The 18,288-nt window shown below is 36.8% G+C and overlaps 3 protein-coding genes across 3 annotated transcripts in view; 2 read left to right on the top strand and 1 right to left on the bottom strand.

The window, feature by feature from the left end:
• The window catches only part of LOC113225676 (sorting nexin-25), a 36,429-nt gene extending 29,036 nt beyond the window's left edge, over positions 1–7,393 (top strand). Inside the window, exon 16 of the mRNA XM_026458057.1 lies at positions 5,205–7,393. Coding sequence (XP_026313842.1) covers positions 5,205–5,261 — 57 coding nt within the window. The 3' untranslated portion in view covers positions 5,262–7,393. The remainder of the gene's footprint in view (positions 1–5,204) is intronic.
• On the bottom strand, positions 335–4,398 carry LOC113225675 (vesicle-associated membrane protein 7-like). The gene is made up of 2 exons (XM_026458056.1): positions 4,187–4,398; positions 335–643 (listed from the first exon to the last, which is right to left on the bottom strand). Exons 1-2 carry the CDS (start codon positions 4,388–4,390, stop codon positions 452–454), a joined length of 396 nt encoding a protein of 131 aa, XP_026313841.1. The 5' UTR covers positions 4,391–4,398; the 3' UTR covers positions 335–451.
• A 4,267-nt stretch (positions 7,394–11,660) lies between the features above and the next one.
• Positions 11,661–12,725, top strand: LOC113225642. Its single transcript, XM_026458009.1, has one exon. It carries the CDS (start codon positions 11,661–11,663, stop codon positions 12,723–12,725), a length of 1,065 nt encoding a protein of 354 aa, XP_026313794.1.
• The last annotated feature ends 5,563 nt before the right edge of the window (positions 12,726–18,288 follow it).

The raw sequence follows: 18,288 nt of genomic DNA, 5'->3' as shown, positions 1-18,288 counted from the left end.
TAAATTGAAAATCGTGCTTATATGCTTATTTTAAAAAGCAAACTTTTTAAAGTGCTTTTCGTTTAAACGCCCACCTCTACTAACAATGAATAATAATAATTCAGTGTTACCTTTACGAATTTGCTCTCAAAATAAGTAAAACTTTGTACTTCAGTTACTCGATTTAGCGTGTACTACGTACGGTCTATATGTACAATTGTAAGACATCCAGGGGGACTCGAATGTCGCGGCCATCCTTCATGGATGACCAGCGGATTGACTGGCCACAAAGACTAGACTGACGGGTAGTCGAAATTAGACCGACTTTATTTTGGATGAAAGACAACGAGGGCAGTCCTGACAAACCTTTGACGAGAGGAAACGACGCCTCCAGGACGTCCAAGTACTTTGTGTTTTCAGAAGTTGAATTATTTATTGTATTTCCGTTATTTAGGTCCAGGTCCAACTGTAATTACTTACCACTACATCCGACCCCAATACTGTTAAGCTCGTCCAGCTCTCCCTTCCTTATAGTAATAGTGCTGTAGTCCTCGCTGTATCTGTGCATTTCCTTAGCCAGCACTTGATTGAAACTTTTTTCATTTCGACTAAATCTTCGTTTCACCTCGTTTAGGAACAGAAATGCTCTGGAACGCTGACACGTCTGTTTAAAAGAATGCATTGTTGTGTGCTCAAATACAGAATTATAATTTGTTGAAAAATTTACCGCGCCTTAATAATAAAGTGACCGAATTTGAAAAGTATATTTTTGGAAAGTTAATGTTTATTCTATTGTTTATTATAATTAATCGTCGGATTGTTCTCCATATGAACGGGAATCCTCATTTGAATGCTCATTATCATTAATTACTAATTCTTGAGTACACAAATTGTCAAACGCAACATCACGATCCCAATCAGAAGCCACTCACATTCACGATTAAAAATACTTCATAAACAAAATTAAAATTGTTATAAAAAATCGAATCGGAAACGCATTAGGACATCACTAATTGATTAGAATACGAGCTGTCAAAAGTTAAGTAAATGGTTGAAGGACATAGTATAAACAATACTATTTTTTGAAACAAAGTTTCGGGCTCTTTACGGCTCTCATGGATATGGCTGACTGAAAATATATACATTTAAATAACATAACGTATGAAATAACAGTAATATATATTATATATAATATTGCTTTTCCAATTTCGACCTTTTACTATGAAGGATGCGATACTTCAAGCTATTGTATAATAATATTTTGTTTATTGTTTAGGTGGCGACAACAACAGTGCAAATGTACTGACAGTTAAAACGATTTTTGCACATGATACTTCCTGTATATGATTTCAATTGCTCACTAGGCTTATACTTGGTACTGTCTTGTCGTAAACATACAGTTGAATTTAAGGGTCGGTACAACCTCACATGGCTTTGGTTGATTCCGCATGACAGTGCAAGTGTTTAATCAATCATTTTGGAAAAAATATATAGTAGATAATTAAATTTTTATTGAATTGACATTCAATTATTTTTTTGTGAAATTACTCCACTAGTTTGTTATAATTATTAATACAAAGCGTTTGCGTCGTGTCTTTGTACTTGGTCTTTCAACGACTTTTTAGTCGTGGCGCCATCTATGAGAAATCTATTACAGATTTATCACCCAGTTAGTACCTTTACAGCTACCAGTCCTGGCGAGAGATGTCGCGATTCACTGTATTAATTAAATTTAATTTTAATATATAGTAGAATTAAGGACATATACTGATTAGTGTACTGTGTGAAAACACGATTCTTAAGAATTTTCACGATAGAAAAAAAAACTTGCCTCGAAATTTTACAATAAAACCGCTGTAATCAATAGGTACTTTGCATAAACCAATGATTTTTTTTACGATACGATATACATTTTTCAAATGGCTTTAATATAGCCAGTGTCTTTGCCGTTCGACCCAAGCAAAATGAACCGTATTAGTACGGGAAAAATTGGAATTCGAACTGAGATAGTATCGACCCGTAATTGCTTAGTGTAGAGGGGGAATCTTTATTTCATAGGTAAGCAAATTAATTACTTAGTGGTACTTTGTTGGTCACTTAAAAAATATTTTCAAAGTTCACATTTTCACAAAGTGGTTCGCAGGGCTTGTTGCATCCTATATATCAGTGTGATTTTTTTTTAACTGGGACAGTAGGGGAAAATCCGAAACCTTAGAAAAAGACATTTGAGATAGTAATTTTTTTTTGTAAAGCTGTCCATAAAAATTAATAATATTGAATTTTTTTATTGCTAATCGATTCAGTTTCTTGTAAGGTTCATTTCATTGTATCGGAGGAAGAAATTGGGACAGCGAAAGTTAGACAAATTTATTGAAATGTTTTTTTATTAAATCGTATTTTAAAAAGTGCTAAAAGAATGTTGAGGTTAAAATTGTGTTAATGGCGGTTGTCATCCCAAATCAAAAATAAATTTGAACTGGTCAAATTGATTTTATATTATTACTTATTCGTAAGGCAAATTCCTCTTTTGCTCGATGTAAATAGATATTTGTTTACATTTATCATTCATAGTATTCACTTTGAAATATCACTATCATGGACTTTGTCATTTAGTTTCTTTCTGAAACTGTATTGTAACCAATAGTGGGAAAAGGTGTTCCACAATATTGATACCACCAAACCACCAAATATTAATTAATAACTTTTTTCGAATTCTAGATTTCCAGATGAAAGAAACTGCTCTCTTTATTCTATTTATGAATATTAATAGCCGTATATGAGTTAGGCCGTTAAAAATGACACTTTTTCGTCTTGTTTAAGCGTTAAGCAGTTTTTTAAAAATAAAAAGTATTAAAATAATCTAGTGCCAACATTTTTCATTTAAAATACGACATTTCCGCTAGTAGTTCGAATTTATGAACGTCTGTGTCTGTGATTTTTAATTTAAATAAAATATTGTTAGAACGCGATCACAACGGCTCTCATGCAAACTAAAATGTCCCAAAATTCCCCTCGTATATAAAATTTTAAATTAATTTTTCTTCTTCATTTCTACTAGCAAATGTCGCCGTTCCGTCAATATCCGGGCGCGGTTCGGTAGCTAAAGCTAAAAAGGGGCAGAGAGTGACCATTCTCGTTATTTTTTTATTCTCTGCTTGGGTAAAATGTCAGTTATCTATTAAATTTTTTACGTGGCACCATTCGAATTATTTAAAATCCAACTTCGACTTCCTAGGTCAGTAGTTTTGTCCTACGATGACGAAACCATTTCCGGAAATTCTGAATTCGAAACATTAATTAATTAATATTTGATGGTTTTAACAACTCTATGTCGCTCCTTGTAGCAACCATTGGTTATAGTATTTTGAATGAAGTTTTTGTTTCATAATAGTTCTACATCGAAAATGTCATCTTTTGAATATCACAGTCATCTTATAATAGAAGCATGTATATACATTACCACCTTAAATAAATTAGTGATTTTGTGAGACGACTGTCAGGAATATTCAGGTTATTTTAGTTCCTCGTATTAATGTTATGCTTATCACCATATTTCATGAAAAAATTATTATTCCTTTTAACATAATAAATGTAATAACATAATAAATGTAATGTGACGCTGTGGTAACAATGTTAATTTCTTTTTAACTTTTTAAAATGGGCGCTCTGGGGCCCAGTTTGTAAATTGCATTAACAACGTACAGCTTCCATGTACTTGGATGACAAAAGTTCATGGTAGTGACCCGTTTAGCTCTCTCAGGTTGTTTCGGTCTGCGATATTTGAGATCAGGAGAGGGTTTAGGCCATAGTCCGCCACGTTGGCCGAATGCGGGTTGGGGACTTAACACATTTTCCGAGGGTTGTGAACCTTCGCAGTGCAGGTTTCATCACCATATTTTCGTTCATCGAAAAGCTCGTGGCAAATTTAAAATTAAATTTCGAACATAAATTCCGAGAAACTTGAGGCGCGAATCCGGATTCGAACCCACGGCCTCTGTTTGAGAGGCGATAGATTAAACCATTATGTTAAATAAATATTGTACATGGTAAAAGTTTACAATAGTCCTCACGGGAATCTGCCTTACGAATATTAGTAGTAATTAGTATGAGAAGATTTCAAATGTAACTTGCTTACCTACGAAATAAATATGTTTTCGACATTGATGAATAAATTAACGTAGTCAGAATGTTAGAATTATCCACTTACTTTGTCAGTTATGCAAAAGTAGAAATGCTGGTCGTCGACGATATAGTGTAGTAGATAATGTCCGTGCGAATAAGTCATCTTGTGATTTTCACTGGGTATCTTTGATAACACCTCGTCTACTATCTCTGTGAAGTTTCCATCGCAGCAAGCGTACTTTGCCAGAATGCGTCTTGTGTACGCGACAGCACTAAATAAAATCGGCATTGTGAAACGGCTGCTTCAAAAGTCTTTTTAATTTTAAATTCACCATTTAATTTGCACTAACAATCTTTGAAGAGATTCAATTCTAAAATACGAGTGATAGTTTTAACTTCTTAATGCCTTCCCAACATTTGACCACATCTCACTAATTCACTGTTCGGCTTATTAAACCCTAAATTTCACGGCTAAATAAAACTCAAATAAACTGATACGAATGCCGGTAGTGAACACCTACGCCCGGCGAGATCCCACACCGCACAGAATCTTATAGATTCGTTGGTTCTAAATTTATTTCCGCGAATACGGAGGCGGCCCGACGCTACGAACATGTCTTCTCGCTAAAAGTGTCACCTACGATTAAAGATCAATGCCAATGCGCTCGCCGCATAAATCTTTCGCAAAAGATTTATAGTACTTACTGCGATCTTTAACCTCAGAAAAGTTTCTGTGGGATACACTTCGTGGGAATTTCACAATTTACTTCCGCCTTCACTGTTCCTATTTCGATCGACTAAAAATACTACATTCTTATATCCATGATATACTATGATGCGCTTTACTTTATTAATGTGTATGGCGAAGGAATAGAATACATCCCTTCTGTTTTCCGTCGGGTTATTCAAAGCTAGAATGAATATGCATTTTTTATACAAACGCGTACCAGGTTTGGTCCCAGAAAAAGGAAATTAATTTATTGATTTGTCGAGCTGGATTGTTTATACCAGAAATATTATTTAAGACTTTCATAATTGCTTTTTATTAAATTATAATTTTTATTGTGGTTCGTTCCAAGTGTTAATTGAGCACTTTGTTTCAGGATTTAATGGAACTCGTCCTTCTAGAAGCATTTCCTGAGCTCAAGCGCTATCAATAGGGAAACATAGGGTAAGATAAGCACGACAATAGAACTGTCTTTGTATTACTCTACAGGGATTTTATCCAACTGTATACTTTCTCTTTACCTTGTGAGTCATTTAAGAATATTTTTATTTACTACATTTTTCTTGTACACTTTTAACTGAAAATTGCACTGAATTATCGTTTCCAGTGTAATAATCTATTCAGCAATGTGATTGCAATGATCTCAATATGTGTTCGTCACCGCTTAATTATTCGAGCATGGTAAATAAGTACTGTCGCTGGGGAGTGAAGACACGAGTTCAATATTTGGCAGGATAATATTCTGCAGTGCACGCGCGCTTTAATTCCTCTTTTGTAATGCTTCGGCGCAGCAATGGAATACACTACATCTGTGTTTCACGAAAAGTACAATTCAGGGCTATTTAAGGCTGGTTTCACAGCTGTGCGTAAGCCTGCGGGCATCCGCATACGTAGAATCCGCAGTGTTCTGAATCGAGTATTGAATTTAATGCGGATATTCACGAAAGACAGTCGTCTACAATGAACGCACGGGTGGTTTGTGCGGAATGCACGCGGAGCGTATTCCTTACGTAAAACGATGTTCTATCGCTTATGTTACTTTGCTCCGGTGCTCCGCGTGGACGGTCCGCAGATGTATCCGCACTGCTCTGAAACCAGCCTTGGATTATGTACGTGTACCATGTAAGTTTAATACTAGGTGAGATTGTGGCTAAGCGACTGTTGTATATTGTCCACAACAAACACCAATTAATACTAGACACGGTAGCCACGTTGGGGCAACAATCGCTGGTTCAAGTACAGTCAATAATTATAACAAACTAGTGGAGTATTTTCGCAAATAATAAAAGAATGTCATGGTATTAATAACATCATAGTTTTCAATAAAAATAAAGTATTAGACACTCAAAAAAAATAGATTCTTTGGAAAAACGCATCGGAATTCTCATTCTGGTTTTGCACATCCAGTAAATTGCTGGTGAAATTACATTAAGTCTCAGTGGCAGTGACCTTCAGATCTTTGCGATTTAAAGCTCTGAGTGGCACTGTAACTGTTACGGGTCGACTTGTAGCTTAACACCAGGCGCCCGACTTGTTCGTCCCGTCACTTGATGTTATAAAAAATGTGCTTCTTGGACATACAAGGTTTTCACTCCCAAGTGACGATACATAACCTATGTCTAGTTATTTAAGATTGTTAAGGGCCTCAGCTCATCGACTCGGTAATTTAAACTAAATATGACATGTTTCGTTGGTGCTCGTTGTAGGAGATGCGTGCGGGATCTTCTTAAAATTGGCACAAACTTGTTTCGGCAAATGAAACAAACTATTTAGATTTAAAAAAGCTGACTCGCAACGTTTAACTATTTTCAAAAGTAATTTCAGACTTATCGGCTTGTTATAAGGTGCAAAGTCAATAAGTGTAAACTTACGACTCACGTGATAATTGTAGCGTAAGCATTCCCAGTAAACGATCTCGAGTGTTGTGCAGATTTCGACTAGACATCGCGTCCGTGCCAAAATTTACACTCTCCAATCTTAAATGCTTAAAACAGGTGTTGGTTTTATAAACAATGAGTGATGTAGAACAGTAATGATGAATTGAGTGTTGTATTTAATTTGCACCAGTTTTGTGAATACGTACCTGATCTGGTTTACTGAAATATTTATTTGTAATTTTTCTAGTCTTTTCTCGTAATTTCTTTTTTATTTATAATCAATTTTGAGTTGTAAACGGTTACCAGTTAAGTAGATAATGTTTTGTCCTCGGCTGTGGTATTCAAGGTGCACTAAGCAATTGTTACTGTCTGCACTAAAATTTCCAATTATATATATTTTCTAAAATTGTATTCGTGTTCGCATATTTTTGTAAATTATAGGTCCATAACCCATTTGTCAGATTCTGAAGCGTGTCTGTAAGTGGGGTTCAGACCTAAGGTGAACTGTGTACAGATGTGGTGAATAAACATTACACATCGGGAAAATTCGGAAACCTTGAACATTTATGAACGCTGTTGCCGCATTGTCTATGATTTTGACGTTAAACATTCTACTTTTTGCTTATATTAATGAAGTTTTCCGTTTCATAATTTAAGGGGTTTTGCAGCATCATCATCGATAGCCTGATTTCACCCAGTGCTGGATAGTCTGTGCTATCCACTACGGTCCTGTGCACTTGCGCATCCATTGACGCTCCGCAACGCGTGCTATGTCGTCGACCCAGGTTGCATAATTTTGGAATTTCTCAAGGAGATTAAATTAAAACATATATATTACACATGTTAAATCGAATGGGCAAGCGCGTTGTGTGTATATATTAATGTAGTGCATGTCATAATTATTACTACGCGAACTATAGATGCTTAACGTCGGAACCAAACGAAGCCATAGTTTATTTAATAATTATTACTACTGATAGGTAACCTGGGTCGACGACATAGCACGCGTTGCGGGGCGTCAATGGATGCGACTAGCACAGGACCGTGGTGGATAGCACAGACTACCCAGCAGTGGGTGAAATCAGGCTGTCGATGATGGTGATAAATGTCATTGACGCGTACAAATTTGTATGTACTGTATTCACTGTTAAAGTTGAGCAGCAGAGTCTACAAAACGGTTACCTATCAGAAGTCCGAAATGACATTTTCCAGAAATAACGTTTGCTTGAATTTTCATAACCTCGAAAGTAATTTTCAGAGGAAAATGTTTTTTTTGAAACTTTTTTTTTGTAATCCGGGGGAATCTGCTTACAGATACCCCGGCCCCGCGGGGGCAGAGCCGGGGTTTGTGGGACTGAGCTGAACCCGGAAGGGGAGCAGTCCGACCGCGTGTCTTTACGATAAACACACAACATATCCTGAAGGAACAACGGTTTCGTTATAATTCGGTTTTCGGTGTAATGAAAATTCGAGCAAAAGTTATTTCGGAAAAAAAAATCGAGTTTGTGATAGGTTACCGTCGATCCACCTTGCAACTGGGCGCCCGACGTTTCTTTTGCCCATCCTCATTTCGGCCACAATCAGTCGACGTCTGTCATCGCCTAGCCTTGCTGTGTGTCGCGCCCAACTCCATTTGAATTTCATGATCCGAGTTCCAGCATCCTGGACTTTCATCCGTGCGCATATTTCAACTTTCGGAACTGGCTGATGCCGAGCATGGTACGCTCCACGGCCCTCTGTGCAACTCTCAAACTGTATACAGTCGCCTGCGTGAGCGTCCATGTGTCGGCACCATACGTCATGGTGGGCAGAACACATTGATTAAACAAGCCGGTCTTCAGACACGCTATGGAACCATGTCTGCTTTAAGGATGTCCCAGTCTCAGGAATGTTATATTAACTTTAGATATTTAATAATACAATATCGCATTTAATTATCATAAAAGCAAATATGATAACATAGAATCGGCAACAACTTGGTTTTCGAGTTATCCCTACGTTTAATTATTCTTCGCCCCGTCTACACTGTAAATTGACTTAATTTACTATAAACGATTGCTTTTATAAATTTATTGTACGTCAACTATGTGAATAAGTATTGTGTACTACAATATTGTGTATCATATTAAAATCATAATGTAGATGTGTAAGAAACTTACGTTTGTGCTTTCCCGCCAATCATTACGTAACCGCATTTTTGTGCACAAGTCTGGTAATGCCATCTTGTAAAATTTTAATTTTATACAACTTTAAAATGTTACTTAAGGTAACTGTAAAAGTAGTACTTATAGTAAATAATACTACTTATAGGTAATTTAGATATAAAACTAAATCTATTTTGAAACGTCTATCTAGTATTCTATCGTGTTTGGAGCTACTTTAATATTGTTTATATAATATACGAATGTTGACTAGTCTAAAACAGCTGTACGTACTGCATTGTATGTTAAGGCAAATAAAGCATATGTATTTTATTATTTTTTTCATTCCCACGATTAGTTGGGTTTATGATTTGACAGATGCAGACAATACAATGGTAAGAAATATCCCTTTGCGGCACAAACCTGCTTGCTTCGGTAGAAATCTGCCCATACTTAGATACAAATATATGCTTTTGCTTCGGTGCAAATATGCCGTTACCTAAGTGCATATAAGGGTTACAAGTTCTTCCCAAATCAGACCACATCCTACTTAAATAATAGCCAATACACTTTGTTATAATTATTTAAACATGACATTTATGGCAATTATTAAAGCGACATCTCTTGTCAGCCGTTGGTAGCTATAAAGGTACCTGGCTGAGTGAAGAAATAGATTTATCACAGATGGCGCTACGGCAAAAAGTCGTTAAAAACCAAACACAAAGCTCATATGCATATCGAAAAGTTCGCAAAGCCTTGTCGTTCGTGGTTCGTGAGTCGACTGGGAGTGCGTCTAGCACGGATTGCTGGAAAACCGAAACGAAGGGAATTTTTCTTAGTGAACGATCTTTGTATTAATAATTTAGTTATTGTTCTACTACTGGTTTTAACTTCGTGGTTGTAACAAATAAATGTCGCCAGGGGCCGCGAGTTGCCCTTCCGGAACTTTGATAGCATTCAACTAACTAAATAGCCATAATATTCAATTACAGTCATTTATATATTAGACAATTATCAAATGCTGATAATATATAGTGATATAGTATAAACACTATAGTTGTACGTTGTAATTAAATATACTTGTATAGAAAGTAATTTCGTAGCTATTGTTGTGGTTACTAATTACACCGCTAGATGTCACTGCTGTTGAATTATAGTTTGGAGCGGAGAACCAGAAGTTGTCTGTGCTGTTGTGTGCGGTCGGAGAAACAAAACGAATTGAGAGTACTACTGTGCGTTTTCTCAGAGTTTCTCCAGAGTTTTTCCAGAGTTGTAACATAAGCTCTCGTTTCAGTACAAACATATAAGCCGTTGCCTAGGTACATACCTATATCATGTCGAAGCTTGGGAACTAACCTGTCAAGATTTTCAGGGTCCATCCAATTGGCCAGTCTCACGAGGTTTCATATTATTAAGTAAGTAGCTTTTGAGTACAAATGATAATGTTGAATGGTAATGATTTAATCAATCTCTTACCTCGCCTATGCTAAAATCGCGTCAGTTTATTACGTCAGTGATGCTGCCGAATAATCACTCGATTTTTCGATAACTAAAAGTTCCCAATTTTTTAACCGACTTGAAAAAGGAGGAGGTTCTCCATTGGACTGTATTTTTTTTGCATGTACGTTACGCGATAACTTACGGCATTTGTGGACCGATTTTAATGATCCTTTTTTGTTGGAAAGGGTCAGTACTGGTCACATTTAAATTTGAAGGAAATATTCCACCTCTAAGAGTGGCAATTTAGTGGTTGAATCATGTTTCTCGTACTTTCCGGTAACCGATTTCAATAAAACTTGGCAAATAAATTCACGAACTTTTGAAGTCGGTTTTTTTGTATTAAAAAGTTATAATTATTTTTATTTCAGCTTAATTATTGTCATTATACATTTTTTTCTTTATTAGATATAGAAATATTAAAATATTGTATTGGATTATGAGTATTGTAATATAGTATACATATGTTCAAAGTTCGCAAATCATTATCTTGTCTGGTTTAGTATCTCTTTTTCTCTCGTATAGTTAATATTCTCTTTTGATGATGGAGTCAGCCTTCAATATACAGAGTGCTACAAATGTGAAGTACATTATAAAGAGGGCGTCATTATGCGCTGAAAAATAAGGTGGTTAAAAATGTTTGTAACTTTTAAATTTTTTATTTACTAACCGAAAGTTGAACTCCATAATAAATTTTAAAATCGTTGAAATGAAATTCCGCTTATCCCGCAACTCGCTCATAAGATAAGTTCCACACGCGTTACAAGAAGCATCTATAGCTCGATAGCTCCGCAATTTGTATAGTTTTAAAATAGTTAATATCCATTTTTACATAATTATTTTACACCATTTGAAACTAGAAAGTGTTCCCAATAAAAGTCCACAAACAGTTTATCGTGATTATATTGCATTACTGAATAACAATTAAAATCAGTTTCGAACATTTATTAAAAACGGCGGTGGGTCGCGGAAACCAGTTTGTAAGAACGGAGGTGAATGACCGACGGCCAATGACCCCATAGTGATGTCACAAGCTACTTAGATACAAGCGTAGCTCAATTTCGACAAGTTATCCAAGGCGGCGTTGGAGCGGCGGGAGGTGCACCGTACTTGTGCGCAGGAAGCCGTGGTTCGAATCCCATACTCCAACATTATTTTCATTTTTTTTTTTTTTCCCTTATTTTTTTCTGAGATCTTCAATTATTTCATCAAACAAACATGTCGTCTATCTGCGCAGGCTGTAAGGGCAAAATAAAGGACCGGTACTATTTGAAATGTAGCAAATGCACAGAAACTTTTGACGTACTTTGCATAAATATGACAAGAGAATATTTTGAGGGTCTCGGCGAAGAAAAGAAGAACCTGTGGGTGTGCCCTTCATGTGTATGTTCGCTTCCCAAGGGCGACAATTCGTCCACCCCCGTGCGCGCGTGTACTATCGGTACCCAGAATAATACCTATTCAAAGGACGGCATTTGTAATGTTAACATGTCTCGCGGCGGTACGAAGCACGCTAACAAAGCGAAGACCACTGGTCTCTCTTCACCTACCCCACAATTCGATATCACGGGTCAATTGTTGGAATTAAGAAAATATTTCGACTCAAAATTAGAGTCTATTAAAAAGGATATTCTGAATGAGTTTTCAGATAAATTGAATGTTTTTGAGGAATCGGTGCAACGTATAAATCGACAGCATGATCTATTTGACAAGAGGATGGAATCGTTGGTTCTGACACTTAATAACATAAAAACGGAACATAACTCAAATAGTGAAGTCATTACTAATTTATCACAGGAATTTTCAGCCTTACAAACAAAAATGACCACCATTGAAAACGATAATAAACTCCTGAGATCAAAATTATCGGATCTCGATGCCGTACAGCTGAATCTGAACGATGTCGAACAGCGGGCACGAATTAATAATCTTGAAATTTTCGGGATTGCTGAAAAGAAAACTGAGGCGTTAGCACCAATGATGTGTAAGATTGCGTCTGTGGTCGGGGTTAAGTTGGCTGAAGAGGATATTGATTATGCTACACGACTTCCTTCCCGTGTAAATACCAAGGGATTGCCAAGGACCGTAATTGTTAAATTCAAGTCGATCTACCTACGAGATAGCCTCCTGAGCGCGGTGCGGAAGAGGCGCGGCTTAGTATCCACAGATATAGGGCTACCGGGAGATGGAAAGCCTATTTATATAAATGAACACCTAACTTCTACCAACAAAGCTTTACTAAAGGCTACCAAGATCAAATGTAAGGAGTTGGGGTTTCAGAACGTCTGGACTCGAAATGCAAAAATTTATGTACGTCAACACTACAAGGCGCCCGCTATTCGTATATTCAAATTAGAACAATTGGACAGTTTAAAAAAGTGATGTATTGTTTTGAGATTTCCGCAGGTATTTTTGTATTTCGAAACATGCTTCTTAAATTCTATTTGTATTTGCAACAATCATACATACTTTTCACACACTCACAAACCTCACACATCAGTTACACCTACACACATACTGCTCTGTCAACACTATTACAATTAAAAGCTGCCTCATATCGTGACTGCTGCGCGCGTAATTTTTATTACATATTGCGTGTATTACTAATTTATAATGACTTTTAAACTATATCTCCAAAACGCGCGCAGCATTCGCGGTAAACTGGCAGACTTCACCCAGGGGCTTCTCCTTCATAATTATGATGTAGTGGCATTGTGTGAAACTTGGCTGCTGGACTCTTTCATGGATTCAGAGGTAAGCGATTGCCGATATGACGTGCATAGACGGGATCGGCCGGTGCGCGGCGGTTTAGCGCGGCGCGGTGCGGGTGGCGGGGTGCGTTCGGTGGGCGGAGGCGTCATGCTGTTAACTCGTCGAACACTCGGTGCGCGTGCTCTCGCTGCGCCTATTGATGCCCCGTACGATATGGTTCATATTATAATACGTGCTCACGTAATGCGAGCGGCGCGCGACCTACATATCATCTGCGTTTACCTCCCCGGTTCCGGTGCTTCTCACGACGCACAAGTGGCTAACTTGACTGATTTCTTGAGAGAATTTATGGATAAAAACAGTAATGCTGATTATCTTTTGATGGGGGATTTTAATTTTCCATATGTAGAATGGCATGTTGGCTCCAGTAATCTGCCACCTCTTTTTCCACTCAATGTAACTAATGAGTACCAGCGTGATTTGTTGCAAACCCTCTCCAGTTTTAATTTAGAACAGTATAATACCGTAATAAACGGCAACAGTCGTTATCTCGACCTTGTTTTTGGTACTCTGGAGGTAGCGACGTCCCGCTGTACTCACCCCTTAACTCGTGAGGACATGCCTCATCATCCAGCTATCGACTTGGAAATGCCAAATATAATTTTATATAAAACGTTAAGGGACCCAAAAATAAGAGTTTATAAATTTAAGAGGGCTAATTATGACGTTATACGGAGTCGGTTGGCTACCGTAGATTGGGCCAACAAACTCAATAGCGATGGAATAGATGATACTGTCTTATCCTTTTTAACAGAGCTGCGGAGAGTTATTAAGGAGGAGGTACCTAGCTTCTTAAGCGACGGTTGTGGTTATCCGATATGGTTTTCTAAGCCTCTAATTAATATTATTAAAGAAAAATCCAAGTACCATAAGGCATGGAAGAAATACGGAAACAAACTGGACTATGATGCTTTCTCCTTGCTCAGGCAACGTCAGAAGACAGTTCAACAGGAGTGTTGGATACGTTATATCGATGGCTGTGAAACGGCAATTACTACCAACCCAAAGCACTTTTGGTCATATACTAGGTCATTGCGTAGGGACAAGGGCATTCCCGTTCATGTGACCCATGGTGATCGCGTGACATGTGGAGGCTCTGATATATGTAATGCCTTTTTAGAATATTTTTTTTCCGTTTATAGAGGCTCTAACACTACTCATCGTCCTTCCCTCGCTATGGCTCCATCTAATTTAATTAATACAATCAACTCTATTCAAATTACACAAGATTTAGTTTTCAAATATTTACGTAAACTGGATCGTAACAAGGGTGCTGGGAGTGATGGTATTCCTTCATTTTTTGCGAAACAGTGCGCGAAGGAGCTTGCAACTCCTCTGACATCAATTTTTCGGCGGTCAATGAGCGAGGGAGTTTACCCCACCATATGGAAGGAGGCTTACATCACTCCGATTCATAAAAGCGGCTCAAGACAGAACGTCGAGAATTATAGACCCGTGTCGATATTGTCAGTTTTTGGTAAGGTTTTCGAGTCAATCGTTCATGACCAATTATATCCGGTGGCCGCAGTCTATATTCCAATTTCTCAACACGGTTTCATGCGCAGAAGATCGACTGTATCTAATCTTGCTGTTTTCACAAATTTTATTACTCAGCACATGGACAGAGGTGGCCAGGTCGACACTGTGTACACCGACTATTCAAAATGTTTTGATCGCATCGATCATGACATTTTAATATCTAAACTAAATAATATCGGTGTGCACGGGGATTTGCTGAGGTGGCTTGAGTCTTATATACGGAATCGATCGCAGGCTGTTAGGATTGGCGCTTTCAAATCGAATATGGAATCCGTCCCATCGGGCGTACCGCAGGGGTCTCATTTAGGTCCTTTACTTTTCAACATATACTTGTACGACATTGAGACATGTTTTAAGTATTCAAATGTTTTAATGTATGCCGACGACAATAAAATCTTTATGCCAATTGGTTGTGCAGCTGATTGCGAAAGGCTTCAGGCGGACCTCGACAGATTAACGGACTATTGTAGACTGAATCGTCTTGATCTGAATGTCAAAAAATGCCAAGTTATCACGTTCACCCGGAAGCGTATTTTTCTGTCTCACAAATACCATCTCAATGATACCTGTATTCCTAGAGTCGAACTCGTCCGCGATCTGGGTGTAATACTAGATTATAAGCTTTTGTATACATCGCATTTCGACTTCATTGCTCAGAAATCTTACAGAATGCTAGGATTTCTTCATAGAAGTGCTAAATCTTTTCGAAGAATTGAATCTTTAAAAAAGCTGTATTTTGCTTATGTCAGGAGCGTGATGGAGTACGCAGCCCCTATATGGTCTCCGTCTTATGTGACTCATATAGCCCAGTTAGAGTCCGTGCAGCGTTGTTTCACACGTAGATTGCACTACCGCCTCAAAAGGGAAGATGGTTACTTCGACAGACTTAACTTCTATCAGCTAGATTCTCTCGAAGTTAGACGTCTGTTGTCTGACATGAAGTTTCTATATGACGTGGTTAACTCCGTATTGGATTGTCCTGAATTAACGGCTTGCATTGGTCTGTGTGCCTGTCCAAAACGCACGAGGCATATGCACTCCTTGTGTACGACCTTAGCCCGTTCGAATTACGCAAAACACTCTGTTTTGCAAAGAATAGTGCGCACTTATGAGGATAGATTTAGAGACGTGGACATCTTCCATTTAAACCGCACTCAATTTCTAAACATATTGAAGGATCACCCCCAGTTTAGAAGGCAATAATTATCAAACAAACAGAGCACAGACACACACACACACACACACACAAACACACACAACACTAAAACATACTTACACTTACACCTTTATAATTTATATAATAATAATGTTATATTTGTATGTAATAATTTAATAATATGTAGATTACCATTAATTTAAGAACTTAATGTAAATTTTCAACATGTTTGTTTTTCGATTAGGCTATAGATTAACGATAGATAAAGTAACGCTATAATTAAAATGTAATATGACAAACTTTGTTATTGGCTATATACGTATATTATTATGATTGTAAACGAAAATTAAAAAGCTGTAAAGTTTGCAAATAAACAAATAAATAAATAAATAAACAATAAAGTGGTGTTGATAGTCTCACCCTGACAAGGTCACTTCATGTCTTCGACATGGTCATAATTATTTTTATTCTTTAAATTTTTTTTTAGTGAACTTGTATAGAGTAAAATGGAATATATTCTTTGGCAAATTAAAAATAAGGTAACATTAATAATTTTCGTTAAGGCTTGCTTTTACACATGGGGAATAGCGTTACATTTCTATCGCCGTGACTGTCGTTCCGGTTCCAAAAAAATCACAGTGATAAATCATCGTAATTTTGTCACGACTGTTACTTCCGTGACCTTGTCACGCCTATAACTTACATCACGATATACGGTTTTAGCCAGCGGCTTCTTTCTAATACTTATAGCCGTTTTTTTATAGGATAATTTAAGTTTTTACTCCCTTCGTAATAAGTTTCAATTTTATTCAAAAAGTTGATTTTGTATTTAATGTAATTTTGTTTGTTACTTATTTAATGCGAATCTTGGAATTGTTAAAAATAGCAATAAAGTGTAATGTAATAATACTTCTAGTAGAATACACAAAGTAGATTATACATAAATATAAAATACCAACTCTTTCTATAATAAAACAAATATACAAAAGTATTTTACTTTGTTCATAAATAGGTTTATAATAACTGCTGCAGATTTTTTTCATCGGCCTTTTCTAGTAGTAATAAGCATCTACGACCCTTGTGAGTGAGCAAAGAAAGACATCCTATTTCATTCACTCCCATCGCCGAAATGGCCCGATTTGAAGAGAACTACAACGAGTGGCGCGCTCAGTCACCACAGAACGGAGATCGCGCATTGTATCAAATACGTATGTCGTGATGTGAGTGACGGGGATAGCTATTGGAACGGAGGAACACCTATGTGACTTTGGAACGTCGTTCCTTCGGAACGAGTCACAGTGATACTGTTTGACGGCGGATCATCGTGATTTTTTCATCGTGACGTTATTTATCACCCACCTCTACTTGCTTTCAGATTAGACATAACATCACTTCAGTCGGCCGCGATCATGAGACCTTGAAAGACAAATATACGCGATTTTAAATACATAAAAAAAATATTTCCAATTTTCAATTCTTTTTCTATATGAAGTAATTTTTTTTTAAAAATGTCTTTTCATTCGATAGATTTTTCTGATGGATTGACTCTTCTGATGGCAACAGACGACTGTAAAAATTATTCGCAACTCTTCCACTAGCGTTGAGTTTCTTAAAGCACAACTAGAGTTCAAAATGAAACAATCGCATAATTCGAATAATCTCTATTTTAAATTTTCAGTACAATAATAAATAAGACAACAGTTTAAACACCTCGTTTCGGGAGGCCCCTGGAGGTGATGAAGCTGTTTCATTCGTTACCTAAAGTTTTACGCTAAATTTAAAATTTATCCAAATTAATGAAAAAAAAAACAGTTAATACTGAAATTTTAAATTTGGCACAATCGCACAATTTTTTAAGTTTGGAATTTCTCAAGGAGATGAAATTAAAACACATATATATTACACATGTTAAATCGAATGGGCAAACGCGTTGTGCGTATATATTAATGTTGTGCATGTCATGATCATTACTACGCGAACTATAGATGCTTATCGTCGGAACCAAACGAATCCATAGTCTATTTAATAATTTCAATAGTGCAATCCTTTCATCCGCTCTATAACCTTCAAAGCATCTCGTATCACAGCACTCTCATTTAACTGCTCCTTCTTACAAGCTACGTAACAAAACAAATAAAATATTTTGGATTCTTAAAAGTAACCTCATATAAAATTTCTTAGGTCTTCCAAACCTCTTTGATTCGTCAACAAATACAGATTGTAAAGGTGTGTAACAAACACGTCCTGGTCGGACGGATCAGCTGTTTATTCAAAAATAAGTCCGTTTTTAACAGTCGTTTTCACGAAACAACCTTCACTCTTCTATTTTAACACTCCTGTTAATATTCAAATACACCATTCTCGATGTTTAAAACTATCGTGAAACAAAAACGTTGTACTAAAGCTTCATTGCGCTTTAGCTCTTTCAGGTTATTTTCTATCAATGATATTTGAAATAAATATTGTAAATGATAAATG

Source organism: Hyposmocoma kahamanoa, unplaced genomic scaffold (assembly GCF_003589595.1).
Source record: "Hyposmocoma kahamanoa isolate Upper Pololo Valley unplaced genomic scaffold, ASM358959v1 169, whole genome shotgun sequence".
Classification (NCBI taxonomy): Eukaryota; Metazoa; Arthropoda; class Insecta; order Lepidoptera; family Cosmopterigidae; genus Hyposmocoma; species Hyposmocoma kahamanoa.
Note: the sequence above shows the minus strand (reverse complement) of the source record. Positions and strands in the feature narration are given on the sequence as shown.